Raw genomic sequence first — 10,542 nt, 5'->3', positions numbered from 1 at the left:
CCGGCCCTATTCAGGGACCCAGAGAACTCCTGGGAAAGGGCGGGGTGTTCTTGGGAAGATGCTGTGGCTGGGTGGACCCCCAATCTGACCCCAGGCATCAGCATACCCCATCACTGCTCTTTCGTTTCACCCGACAGCTTCAGTTTATCCCCCCTCACCTCCATTTTCTTGTCTTCTCTGTCTCCTGCTTCTGCTTGCAAGGAGGTCCTACTGAAGATCTAACCTGTAACCCGCTGGCTTCCCCTAGCCTGCTCCCTGCTCTCTCTGCCCTGGGAGGCCCCTGTCTGTCATTGTGTGGCAGAATCTGAGGTTCAGAGAAGTTGAGCACTGACCTGAGGCCACACAGCCAGACCGAGGCAGAACAGACCTCCTTCCCTCACCCGGCTCTGACCCGGCCAGTCTGAGCAGACACCAAGGCCAGACAATTGTTTGGGTTTGGGGGCAAGGGGGCTTATTATGCTGGCGGCACTGAGGGGCTGGCAGGGAGGACATGCGAGGGTGGGGGTGGCCCCAAGCCCTAATCCCTGTAATCAGCGCTGTGGGCAGAGATGATGACAAGCCTGGCTTCTGCAGGCGCCAAGGTCACCTGGGTTGGCACCCCCAGTCCCCGATCAAGCAGCACCCCCAGCCTTCCCCGGGTCCTCAGCACTCCTGCCTGCAGCCTTCATCTGCCTGGCTTGTCTCCACCGTGAGGCCTTCCAGAATCTTCTCTCCCCAGCAGGCAGCCCTTCCCCAACACCAGCATCTCCTGCTCCCCTCTACCCCGGCTCTTCTGCCTGTGTCAGCCCTGAGGCCCCCCTGAATTGAGGAAGGAAGAGTCCAGACTTTGTAGGCGGAGGCATTACTTTATTCAGGCAGAGATGAGGCAGACGGGGCCACAACATGGCAGGTCTATGGGGGGGTCAGAACACGGGAGCACCCCCTCACCCTCATTAGCCACCGGCCAACCATCTCATGAGGGCGCAGGGAGGAAGGGCAGAGCTGGCAAGCCCTGGCACACGCACCACCACAGCCCCTCCCTTTGGAGGGGCCGCTGAGCCCTGGCCTTTCCCAGCTAGTGGGATGGGAGGAAGGGAGCTGCAGTGGGAAGGAGGGACTGGTCCTACAGATTCAGCTGGCTTCAGCCCCACGGGGCAGTGCAGGCAGGCTGTCCCTGCCCTGCAGAGGCCAGGGGGCTGGCATCTATTCCCGGAGTCTCCACGCTTGGACCGGGCCCCTTTGCCACACCCGTTTCCCCTTGGCCAGCCGGGCCTCTGGGACAGAAACCACAGGTCAAGAGAGTGCAGGTTAAGGGTGCTGCCCCAGCAGGGAGGGGGTCGGGCACGCCCCTCCGCCCAATGCCTCCGTGCAGGAGAGCTCTCTCTAGTCCTCCCCTGAGGACCAGGAGTCTCCATCACCTCCTCTCTGACTGAACTTCAGGAACTGGCCTTGGCCCAGGTCAAGGGGAGCCCCTGCCCAAGGGGCCTTCAGGGAAGCCCCCTCCTCCTCTGAGGGGCTCCCTCGGTCCCCCCCAGCCGCCCCCGGTTTCCCCTGGCCTCCCCCCTCGGACTGCTCCAGCCCGTTCACCACGCCCCCATTCACGCGCTCCAGCTCTTCCTTCAGGCTGGGGCCTGGGCCACCACCATCAAGGGTGTCCGCCACCGCACTGAGGGTCCCCAGTGGGCCAGGGGCCTGGTCCTCCGGCTCCAGGGGAGCAGCATCAGACTCCTCCTCTGAGCCCGAGGCCTCAGTGCTGTTCTGGGACTCGGTCTCCGGGGCAGTCATGGGGGCGTCGGGTGCCGTGCCCCCCGGGCCATTGTCCCAGGGGGGGACACTGACACCCACGGTCTCAGACCCCAGGAGGGGCCCTCCCTGAGGGCCGCTCGGTGCGGGGAGGCTGCCCACAGGGGGCGCTGGCCCCCAGCGCCCTGGCCCTGGCCCCCTCCCCTCTTCTTCCTCTTCTCCCTCTCCCTCCTCCCCGCTCTCTTCCTCGTCTGCAAAGCCATCAGACTCTCCATCTCGATCCCAGGCTGCAGGCTCCAGGAGCAGCTGGGGCACTTGGCTCAGGGGTTCTTCCCCTTCCCCCTCCCCGGAGACCCCGGGAAGGAGAGAAGCCTCAGTCCCCAGGTCCTCAAACTCCTCCGACAGCTCAGAGTCACGGCCACGCTCCTCCTCAGCTCCCTCCTCTTCTTCCTCCTCTGAGGGCTGGGCCCCAAGGCCCTTGGAGGCCGGGACCGCAGGACCCCAGCCTTCCTTTCCGGGCTCCCCTTGAGGGGAGGGCCTCTGCTCTCCGGGCAGGCCCCACTTGGGCGAAGCGGGGGACCTGAGGTAGAGGCCTAGGGGCGTGGAGTCAGGAAGGGTCTCCCCTAGCTCGTCCGCCTCGCTCTCTTCTCTGCTCTCCTCCCCTTCCTCCTGGAGGCCCTCAGGGATCCCCCCAGAGCCCAGATCCTCCTGCTCACCGTCCGCCTTTCCCAGGACCTCAGCCCTACCCTCCAGCCCCCAGCTGGCCTCTTGGCTCCCCTCAGCCAGGGGCTGGGGCCCAGGGGCATCTTCAGGGATTAGGCTGGTGGAGCAGGACTCAGTGGGCCTCAGACTGGGGGGCCCCAGCAGCGATTTGGCATCCTCCTCGGCTCCCTCTGAGCTCAGGGGCCTGGGCTGCGGGGTATCACTTCCCTCGTGGCACAAGGTCTCAGCTGAGATCGGCTCTTCTATTTTCCCAGGGGCCCCAGATTCTGACTCCTCCCAGTCCCTAGGAGTCTCCAGTGGGTCTCTGCTCTTGCCCGGCAGTGTGGAGGCCTCAGACTCCAGAGTGCCTGCCTCCTCCAGCTCCTTTCTGGGCCCTTCCAAGCCCTGTACCTTCTTTGCCTCCACACCTCCCTCCCCCAGGGGTGGCTCCGTCGCCTCCTCTCTGGCCAGGCTACCTGGGTCCTCCAGCCTTACTGCCTCCTGCTCGGGTCCCCGTTCCACTCCCGCAGACCTGCCCATGGCCCTCTCTAACTCCAAGGTGACCTCTGGGGAGGCTTGGCCCCCCCCCGGGGCCACATCCTCATCTTCCAACTCGGGCTCCATCACCTCTGACATTCCCTGGGCAGCCGGGAGGCCCAGGGCCCCCACCTGCTCTGGCTGCTCCTCGGGGTCCTGGAGGCCCGCAGCGCCTCCTGCCCCTCCGGCGCCCTCAGCTGGGAGCCTCTGCTCTCTGGGCTCAGGGCTGCCTGGCTGCCCCTCACCCGGGCCCCAGGCCTCACCTGTGGCTGTCAGCTGCAGCTGCCCCTGCTCCACCCCCTCCCCCTGCGCAGGGAAGCGATCCCGTTCTTCCAGTTCCAGCTCTGCCCCATCCCCACTGTCCACTCCAGCGCTCCCCGGGGGCCGGTCCTGATCCAGTTCTTGGTCCCGCTGCATTGCATCTCCCCACGTCTGCTGCTGTGCAGAGTGTGGCAGCTCCTGCCCCTGCTCCTCCAGGGGCCTCAGTGACGCCTGACTCTCTTCCTTCTCCACGATCTCTTCCTCTCCCAAGCGCCTAAGACTTCCCTTGTCGGCCTCCTCTAGAGACTGCAAATTCTCTGTGTGCCACTCTGCCAGAGAGCCCAGGGACTCTTGATTCTCCTTCCCTGGGGGCCTCAGTGTCTCGTGGTTCCCTTCCACAGACCCCAGTGGCTCTTGACTCTCCGTTTCCTTTTCTAGAGGTTTCAGTATTTCCAGGTTCTCCTCTTCTGTAGGCTTTAGTAGTTCTGCAGCCTCCGTTTCTAAAGACCTCACTGCCTCTATACTCTCTCCATTTAGGGACCGTAATAACTCCTGATTCTCTTTTTCAAGAGGTCGAACTATCTCCTGATCTTTTCCAAGAGACTTTAGTGTCTCTGGTTTCACTCTTTCTAGAGGGCTCAATGTCATCTGGCCTTCTTCTTCTAGAGATCTCACTGCCTCCTGGTCTTCTAGAGATCTCAGTGATTCCGGTTTTTCTTCTTCTGGAGGTCTCATTGCCTCCTGTTTTTCTTTTTCTAGAGACCTCAGCGGCTCCTGGCTTTCTTCTTCTAGAGGTCTCACTGCATTCTGGTTTTCTAGAGACCTCATTGCCTCTTCTTTTTCTTTTTCTAGAGACCTCAGCGGCTCCTGGCTTTCTTCTTCTAGAGGTCTCATTGCCTCCTGGTCTTCTAGAGACCTTAGTGATTCCTGGTTTTCTTTTTCTAGAGGTCTCACTGTCTCCTGGTCTTCTTCTAGAGCTCTTATTTCCTCCTGGTCTTCTTCTAGAGACCTCAGCGGCTCCTGGTTTTCTTTTTCTAGAGACCTCAGCAGCTCCTGGTTTTCTTTTTCTAGAGGTCTCACTGTCTCCTGGTCTTCTTCTAGAGCTCTTATTTCCTCCTGGTCTTCTTCTAGAGACCTCAGCAGCTCCTGGTTTTCTTTTTCTAGAGACCTCAGCAGCTCCTGGTTTTCTTTTTCTAGAGGTCTCACTGTCTCCTGGTCTTCTTCTAGAGCTCTTATTTCCTCCTGGTCTTCTTCTAGAGACCTCAGTGGCTCCTGGTTTTCTTTTTCTAGAGACCTCAGCAGCTCCTGGTTTTCTTTTTCTAGAGGTCTCACTGTCTCCTGGTCTTCTTCTAGAGCTCTTATTTCCTCCTGGTCTTCTAGAGACCTCTGCGGCTCCTGGTTTTCTTTTTCTAGAGACCTCAGCAGCTCCTGGTTTTCTTTTTCTGGAGGTCTCATTGCCTCCTGGTCTTCTTCTAAACAGCTCAGTGACTCTGGGTTTTCTCTTTCTAGAGGTCTCAAAGCCTCATGATTCTCATCTTCTGGAGCCCTCGGGGATTCATGATTCTCTTTCCCTAGAGATCTTGATGTCTCCTGGTCTTCTTCTTCTAGAGACCCCAATGGCTCTTGATTCTCTTTGGCTAGGAGTCTCAATGTTTCCTGGTTCTCTACTTCTTGACATCTCAGTGGGTCTTGACTCTCCTTTTCTAGAGTTCTCAATGACTCAATGTTCTCCTGTTCTAAAGATCTCACTAATTCTTGATTTTCCTTTCCTGGATATAAAAATGTCTCTCCATTAACTTCAAGAGGCCTCATTATTTCTTGATTCTCCTTTTCTAGAGATGGCAATGTCTGTGGATCCTCTTTCCCTATAGGCTTAAGTAGTTCTAGAGTCTCTTTTTCTAAAGATCTCACTACCTCCGTCTCCTTTGCTTCTAAAGACTTCAACAATTCTTGATTCTCCTTTCCTAGTATTTTTAGTGTTTCTAAGTTCTCTTCTTCCAAAGACCTCAGAGATTCCAGACTCTCCTTCTCTAGAGCTCTTACAGTCTCATGGCTCTGTGTTCCCAGTGGAATCGATGGCTTCTGAATCTCTTCTTCCAGAGAGTTCACAGCTTCTTTTTCCAAAGGGCCCTGGGCGTCTTGGATTTCTTTCCTGTCCAGACCCGCCTCTTCTTGCCACGTTTCCTGCTCCAAGCTGCTCACTGCTTTGACCTCTACCACTGTTTCTTTCTCTGCCAGCCCCCAGAGTTGGCCTTCATCTTCCTCCTGGGATCTGCTGGACTCTCTAGACCCACTGGCTTCTCCACCTTTGGCCTCTAGACTGGAGCGGTCAGGGCTGAGGGCTGGAGCCAGGGAGGCACGATCTTCAGGGGACTGGCTTGGACTGGGCTCTTGTTGCTGGCCCCCAGGCTCCTCTGGTCCCGGCAGGATGCTGGCAGGGACAGCCACCTTGGCTTCAGCCCACATGACTTCTGGCACCTGTTGCCTCCCAACACGCGGTTGGGGCAGGGACACAGGGGCATCCTGGGCTCTGATCTCGGCATCTACAGCAGGGCAGGGAGCCTGAGGGGTCGGTGGGATGGGGGTGCTGGCTGAGGTCGGGGTGCGGGCCTGAAGGAATTCCTGGCTCTTCAGAAAGGTTGGCACAGGTGTTTCCAGGGTACCAGGCAAAGGTGAGGAGAGGGGAGTAGGGCTCAGGACAGAAAGCAGAGGTCCCGGACGCCGGCCCTCTGGGGTCCCAGGGAAATGTAGCTCCAGCTTAGGGTCTGGAAAGGCAGAGGAGGGAAAATGATGTCAGGGCACATCAGCTGGGACGGGGAGGAGTACCCTAATCCCGCTCCTGCCTTTTCTGGGCTGGACTAAGAGCATGCTCATTGATGTTAGGGGCCATGGAGTCAAGAGCTAGGCTTTCCTGCTTCTCATCTCAGAAAATGAATCGCTCTGGGGTACGAAGAGGAAGCAAAGGTAAAGTTCTGGGCGAAACCTGGCCCCTCCTCTTACCCAGAAAGCTGAGGGAAGTCTTGGAGCCGCTTCCAGGGGTCTGCAGCCGTGAGTTCTCCGCTTCTAGGAGGGTCCTGGAGATGAGGGAAGAAAAGCTGGGTCAGCCCTCTGCCCACAGGCCAGCAGGCCAGCCAGCCAGCGGAAAGTCACAGCCCCCGCCTGGCAGGCCTCCTCCTCACTTTCACCACTATCACACAAAAGCCACAATGGGGTTGTACTTGGCTCTGCACATGAAATCACATGGTCACACCCACAGATAGCACACACTTGCTCACACAGAGTCACACACTTATTTGAACACACAGCTGGACTCACAGACACACAAGCGGTTCCCACACAGTCGGCACAGTGTACACACACCCCCACACGTCGCTTAGACTAGTCCCCTCCCCATCCCAGGCCTATGACCTCATCCTCCGGGTGGGGGGCCGATTCTCATGCTAATTGCTGCCTTTGTCCACACTGCCATCTGGAGGGTCTGAGGAGGGGGCTTCCCTGGGGCAGTGGGAATTCTCAGGCTGTTCCCATGGGATAGGCTCCCTCCTCCTCTTCCTCCCCCAGGGCCCCAAGAGCTGGTTACAGACAAAAACAAAAGAATTCAGCTCCCTCTCTCCAAATCCTTTTCATGCCTCAAAACCCAGGTTAAGCCTGCCCAGACCTTTCCCCTCAGTGGTTTGACTAGGGGTCAAGGCTCTTATCTGGGGATCTCTAAGTACTCTGGATCCCAAGCCTTTCAGGGCAATGAAGGTCTTTGTGTCCATGCCCCTGCCTTAGTGTCCCATGGGGACTGAGAAGGAGGGGACCAGTTGCGGGGAAGGAGGACCAATCGATTCGACAAGTTATGCTGAACATCTACCGCCTCTGTGCTCGTCTTCATCGTCTCTGAGTCTGGTTAGCGTTTTCTCGGTTCTTCCTGCTGCAGCACCGCGCTGCTCTCTGATCTCTGTGGAGGTGGAGCCCCTCCCTTCTCATCCTTGGAGCCTCACTGACTTTGCTTCTCTGGGCCCTGCCTCCCCTCCCCTCCTGAGCTTTTTCCAGGGCCCCTGCTTTTGTTCGTCTGTGGATTCTGGGGGCACTGTCCTCATAGGCTGTCCAGCCCTGGCCCCACCCTGTGGGCTTGTCTTCACCATGGCAAAGCCCCTTCCTTCCTCAGGCTCCATCAGTGGGGCCTTGGCTAACAAGGTCAGTTTCCCAGGCGAGACTGTGGGATAGCCCAAGGCCACAGAGCCAGAGAAGAAGCACTTCCTTGGTCTCAACCTTTCCTGAGCCAACAGGGTATGGTCAGTAGAAGGGCTGGGCAAGGGCAAGGCCAAAGGCACCAAGGCTTGAGAGGAGTCAGGCCCCCGGACATTCAGGATGGAAGGGACTTTGGTCGTCACCTTAGCCCATCTCCCACCCTCCAGACCAGGAGACTGAGGCAAGTCAGTGCCACCAGCCCACACCTGCGGTTCCTCCTTCCTGAGGCTGCTCAAGGACATCACCCTCTTGGTGTGAGTGCACACATGGGGACTGGGCTTTTCAGCCCCCTGAGGGTAATGTTCTGGATGCAGATGACGTGTAGGTGTCCAGCCTTCTCCTTCGAGGCTGTCCCACTCAGCTATATCACCGCTCCTTGGAGGGTCTCCTGGGCACAGGATACTTCTCCGGTCTTGAACCCACAGGAGAGCTGGTGGGCTTAGGTGGAAGGGATCAGCCTAGCCTAGGGTCACAGGACCGAGTGGTGGCAGAGCCCCCACCCCACCCGTGGCTCTGGGCCCCTTCAGGCGAGGAGTCTGCCCCCACATGGACTTGTGTATCTGTGTGTCCGCATGGGTCAGGGTCAGGCTCTACCTGTATGTGGCCACCTCCAGGCTGAGGGACATCTTGAGGTGTGCCAGCTGCTGCCGACCTTCCAGGACCTGGGCGATTTGGCTCTGGAGGCCTTGTTTCTCCTGCTCCAGGGCCTCCACGGCCAGCTGCAGAGCAAGCCAGAGGTAGTCAGTGAAGGGGAGGGCTCCTTCCCCCTCACGCACCTCCATCTCCCTTGGCTGCTGCAGCAGCAGCCTCGCTTCCTGATTAACTTCTCGGCAGAGCAGATTCCTGCCTCCCCTACCCCACTCCCTGCCCAGAGAACCCCCTTCTGGAGCCTCTGCGAAGGGCCCCTCACAATCCTATCCCACGGCCTGGCTCCTCCTCTGAGGATGCTGATTAAATGGTAGCACATGCGGCTCAGAATTCAACTCCCACAGGAAGGGGGAGGTGAGGGAGGAGAGGAGATGGGTTACAGAGAGGAGGAGAAGGGGGGAAAGTGGAAGCAGAAGGAAAAACGATTAATCAACAGGCCTGGAGCCTGCAGGACTGGAAGCCAAACAGCCTGGGTCCCAACCACTGTCTCCCGCTCCCCACACTCGGCCCCGCCCCCTCCACTTCCCACACGTTCTCAGGTTCTGGAATCTTTCTCCTCTGAAGGGGGAGTGGGGGATAGTGAGACCTCTGTCTGGGCCAAGCAGGAGGCTGTTTTCTCAGCTGCTGGTCACATCTGCGCAGTGTGAGGGGGAGCAGCTGTCCCAGGCCTCTGGAATGTACTCAGGAGCTGAAGAGCCCTGACAAGGGAGAAGGGGCTGGTGGCCCCTCATCCAGGGCCCCTCACCCTCTCCTGCCACGCCCCCGAGGAGGGCTGTTGAGAACTTGGAGACTGAGAGGCCAAGTCCTGAGCATCTTCTGAGTGAGAGCAGAGCCTAGGCAGGGGCCCAGAGGCCATCAGGGTGGGCGGGTGCTATCCAGACAGGGAGGAGACTGCTGCAACGTCTTGGGCTCGGCCCTTCGAGGTGTACTTTCAGAGGACTCTGAACCTCCAACCCTGCACTAGAGTTGGAAGAGTCCAGGCTGGTGGTACCAGGCATGGTTTTCTAAGAAGTGGCCCCTAAATCTACAGCCACCCCCACTGCCCACTCTCCTTCCCAGGTCTCTGAACCCCAAAAGGACTTCTTGAAGCCTTGTCTTGCCCAGTCCCCCCCCCCGACTTCCTCACCTGGAACTGCTCAGTGGTCCGCAGCCGCTCCTGCCAGCGGCCCTCCAGCCTCTGCTCCAGCGCGGCCCTGCGCTCCTGAAGGCCGCTGCGCTCTGCCTGGAGTTGCTGCAGCTCCAGGCGACCCTCGCGGGCGCCCTGCATCGCGTGGCCCAGCCGCTCGCGGGCCTGGCCCAGCGACGTCTCCATGTGCGCCACGCGTTCCTGGTAGCCGCGCACTGCCCCACGCCACGCCTCGCCCAGCCGCTGAGCCAGCTCCTCCACCTCGGGGGCCGGCGCGGGGGGACCCCGGGGCGGAGCGGGGCCGCGGGGGGCGCAGGCAGCCTGCGCGTTCAGGCCGGCGCGCTCCTCCTCGTGCGCCGCGCGCAGAGCCTCCAGCTCGCGCTCCAGCTCCGCAGCCTGGGTGCTCAGCCAGGCCTGGGCGCATTTCTCGGCCTCGACCGCACGCCGGCTGCGGGCCACCTCCTCCGCGGTCCGCTCCCGGACCAGCCGCAGCTGCTGGCACCTACTCGCCACGCCCTCCACCTCTTCTGCCAGGTTGTCGCGCGCCATCTCGGCCGCGTGCTTCTCCCGCCAGCGCTGGTCGACGAGGGCCCGTAGGGCCGCCAGCTCGTCGTCGGCACGAGCCCTCCAGGAGGCATCCCCGGCCTGTGCCCGGAGACCCCCGAGCTCCGCGCTGAGCAGCTCATTCTGCTCCTCTAGCGCCTTGACCCGGGCCAGGTAGGCCTCCAGGCGCCGGTTGAGCTCCCACATCTGAAAAGATTCCTCCCCCAGGCAGCCCTCCATCCTGCTCGTCTGACCCACCGAAGGTGGAGAGACTCGGAGCACCAGGAGAAGCCAGCAGCTCTCAAAGCTTTGGGGACGTAAGGGAAAAGACGCGGATGGGGACAATGACGGGGCGGGGCAAGGAGCAACCGGAGCGACTGGGAGTCGGGAGTGGGAGCGAGGCTATTCATACTCCCGCCAGCCTGGCGGGAAAAGGGGCGGGACCCAGGCCTTAACCCCTTAGGGTTCAGAGCGACGGCGGCAGCCTCTGTCCCTGCCGCCCCGGGGTACTGCAGAGCGGAACCAAAGGAAAACCCGTGCCGGGAAAATCCGATCCGATGGCGGTGGCTTTCAGGCGAAGGAGGCAGTGAGGCAAGGTCATCACCCCAGATAAAAGGAGATTATACACAGAACTGAGCCTGTGGAAGGGGTGCCAGGGGATTCAGGATTGCGAGGGGGTGCGAGTCTATTACTCAGGGCATCCAAGAAGTGTCACTCATTGAATTCTCGGACTCAGTTTCTTGATCCATAAAATGGGAGCGCTGATG

At 59.8% G+C, this 10,542-nt stretch overlaps 1 protein-coding gene across 8 annotated transcripts; it reads right to left on the bottom strand.

Moving 5' to 3' along the window:
- Positions 1–825: 825 nt before the first annotated feature.
- On the bottom strand, positions 826–10,139 carry NES (nestin). Of its 8 annotated transcripts, none has more exons than XM_052638219.1 (5): positions 9,233–10,139; positions 8,053–8,177; positions 6,223–6,296; positions 4,391–5,987; positions 826–4,357 (listed from the first exon to the last, which is right to left on the bottom strand). In XM_052638219.1, the coding sequence occupies exons 1-5, from the start codon at positions 10,013–10,015 to the stop codon at positions 1,363–1,365; spliced, it is 5,574 nt and encodes a 1,857-aa protein (XP_052494179.1). In that variant the 5' UTR covers positions 10,016–10,139; the 3' UTR covers positions 826–1,362. The 8 variants fall into 8 exon arrangements, with proteins under 8 accessions (XP_052494179.1, XP_052494183.1, XP_052494180.1 ...); XM_052638223.1 differs by having other exon boundaries at positions 826–4,231; XM_052638220.1 differs by having other exon boundaries at positions 4,484–5,987.
- Positions 10,140–10,542: the final 403 nt, after the last annotated feature.

This window comes from Budorcas taxicolor, chromosome 3 (assembly GCF_023091745.1).
Source record: "Budorcas taxicolor isolate Tak-1 chromosome 3, Takin1.1, whole genome shotgun sequence".
Lineage (NCBI taxonomy): Eukaryota > Metazoa > Chordata > Mammalia > Artiodactyla > Bovidae > Budorcas > Budorcas taxicolor.
This window is presented reverse-complemented; position numbering and strand designations above follow the sequence as displayed.

Excerpts from the sequence above, each read along its gene's own strand:
- NES (XM_052638218.1), bottom strand. The coding sequence starts at position 10,015 with ATGGAGGGCTGCCTGGGGGAGGAATCTTTTCAGATGTGGGAGCTCAAC. Across the intron at positions 6,297-8,052 it reads CTGGAGGTGGCCACATACAG|GACCCTCCTAGAAGCGGAGA; the intron begins GTAGAGCCTGAC and ends CCTCATCTCCAG. Across the intron at positions 5,988-6,222 it reads GACTTCCCTCAGCTTTCTGG|ACCCTAAGCTGGAGCTACAT; the intron begins GTAAGAGGAGGG and ends CTGCCTTTCCAG.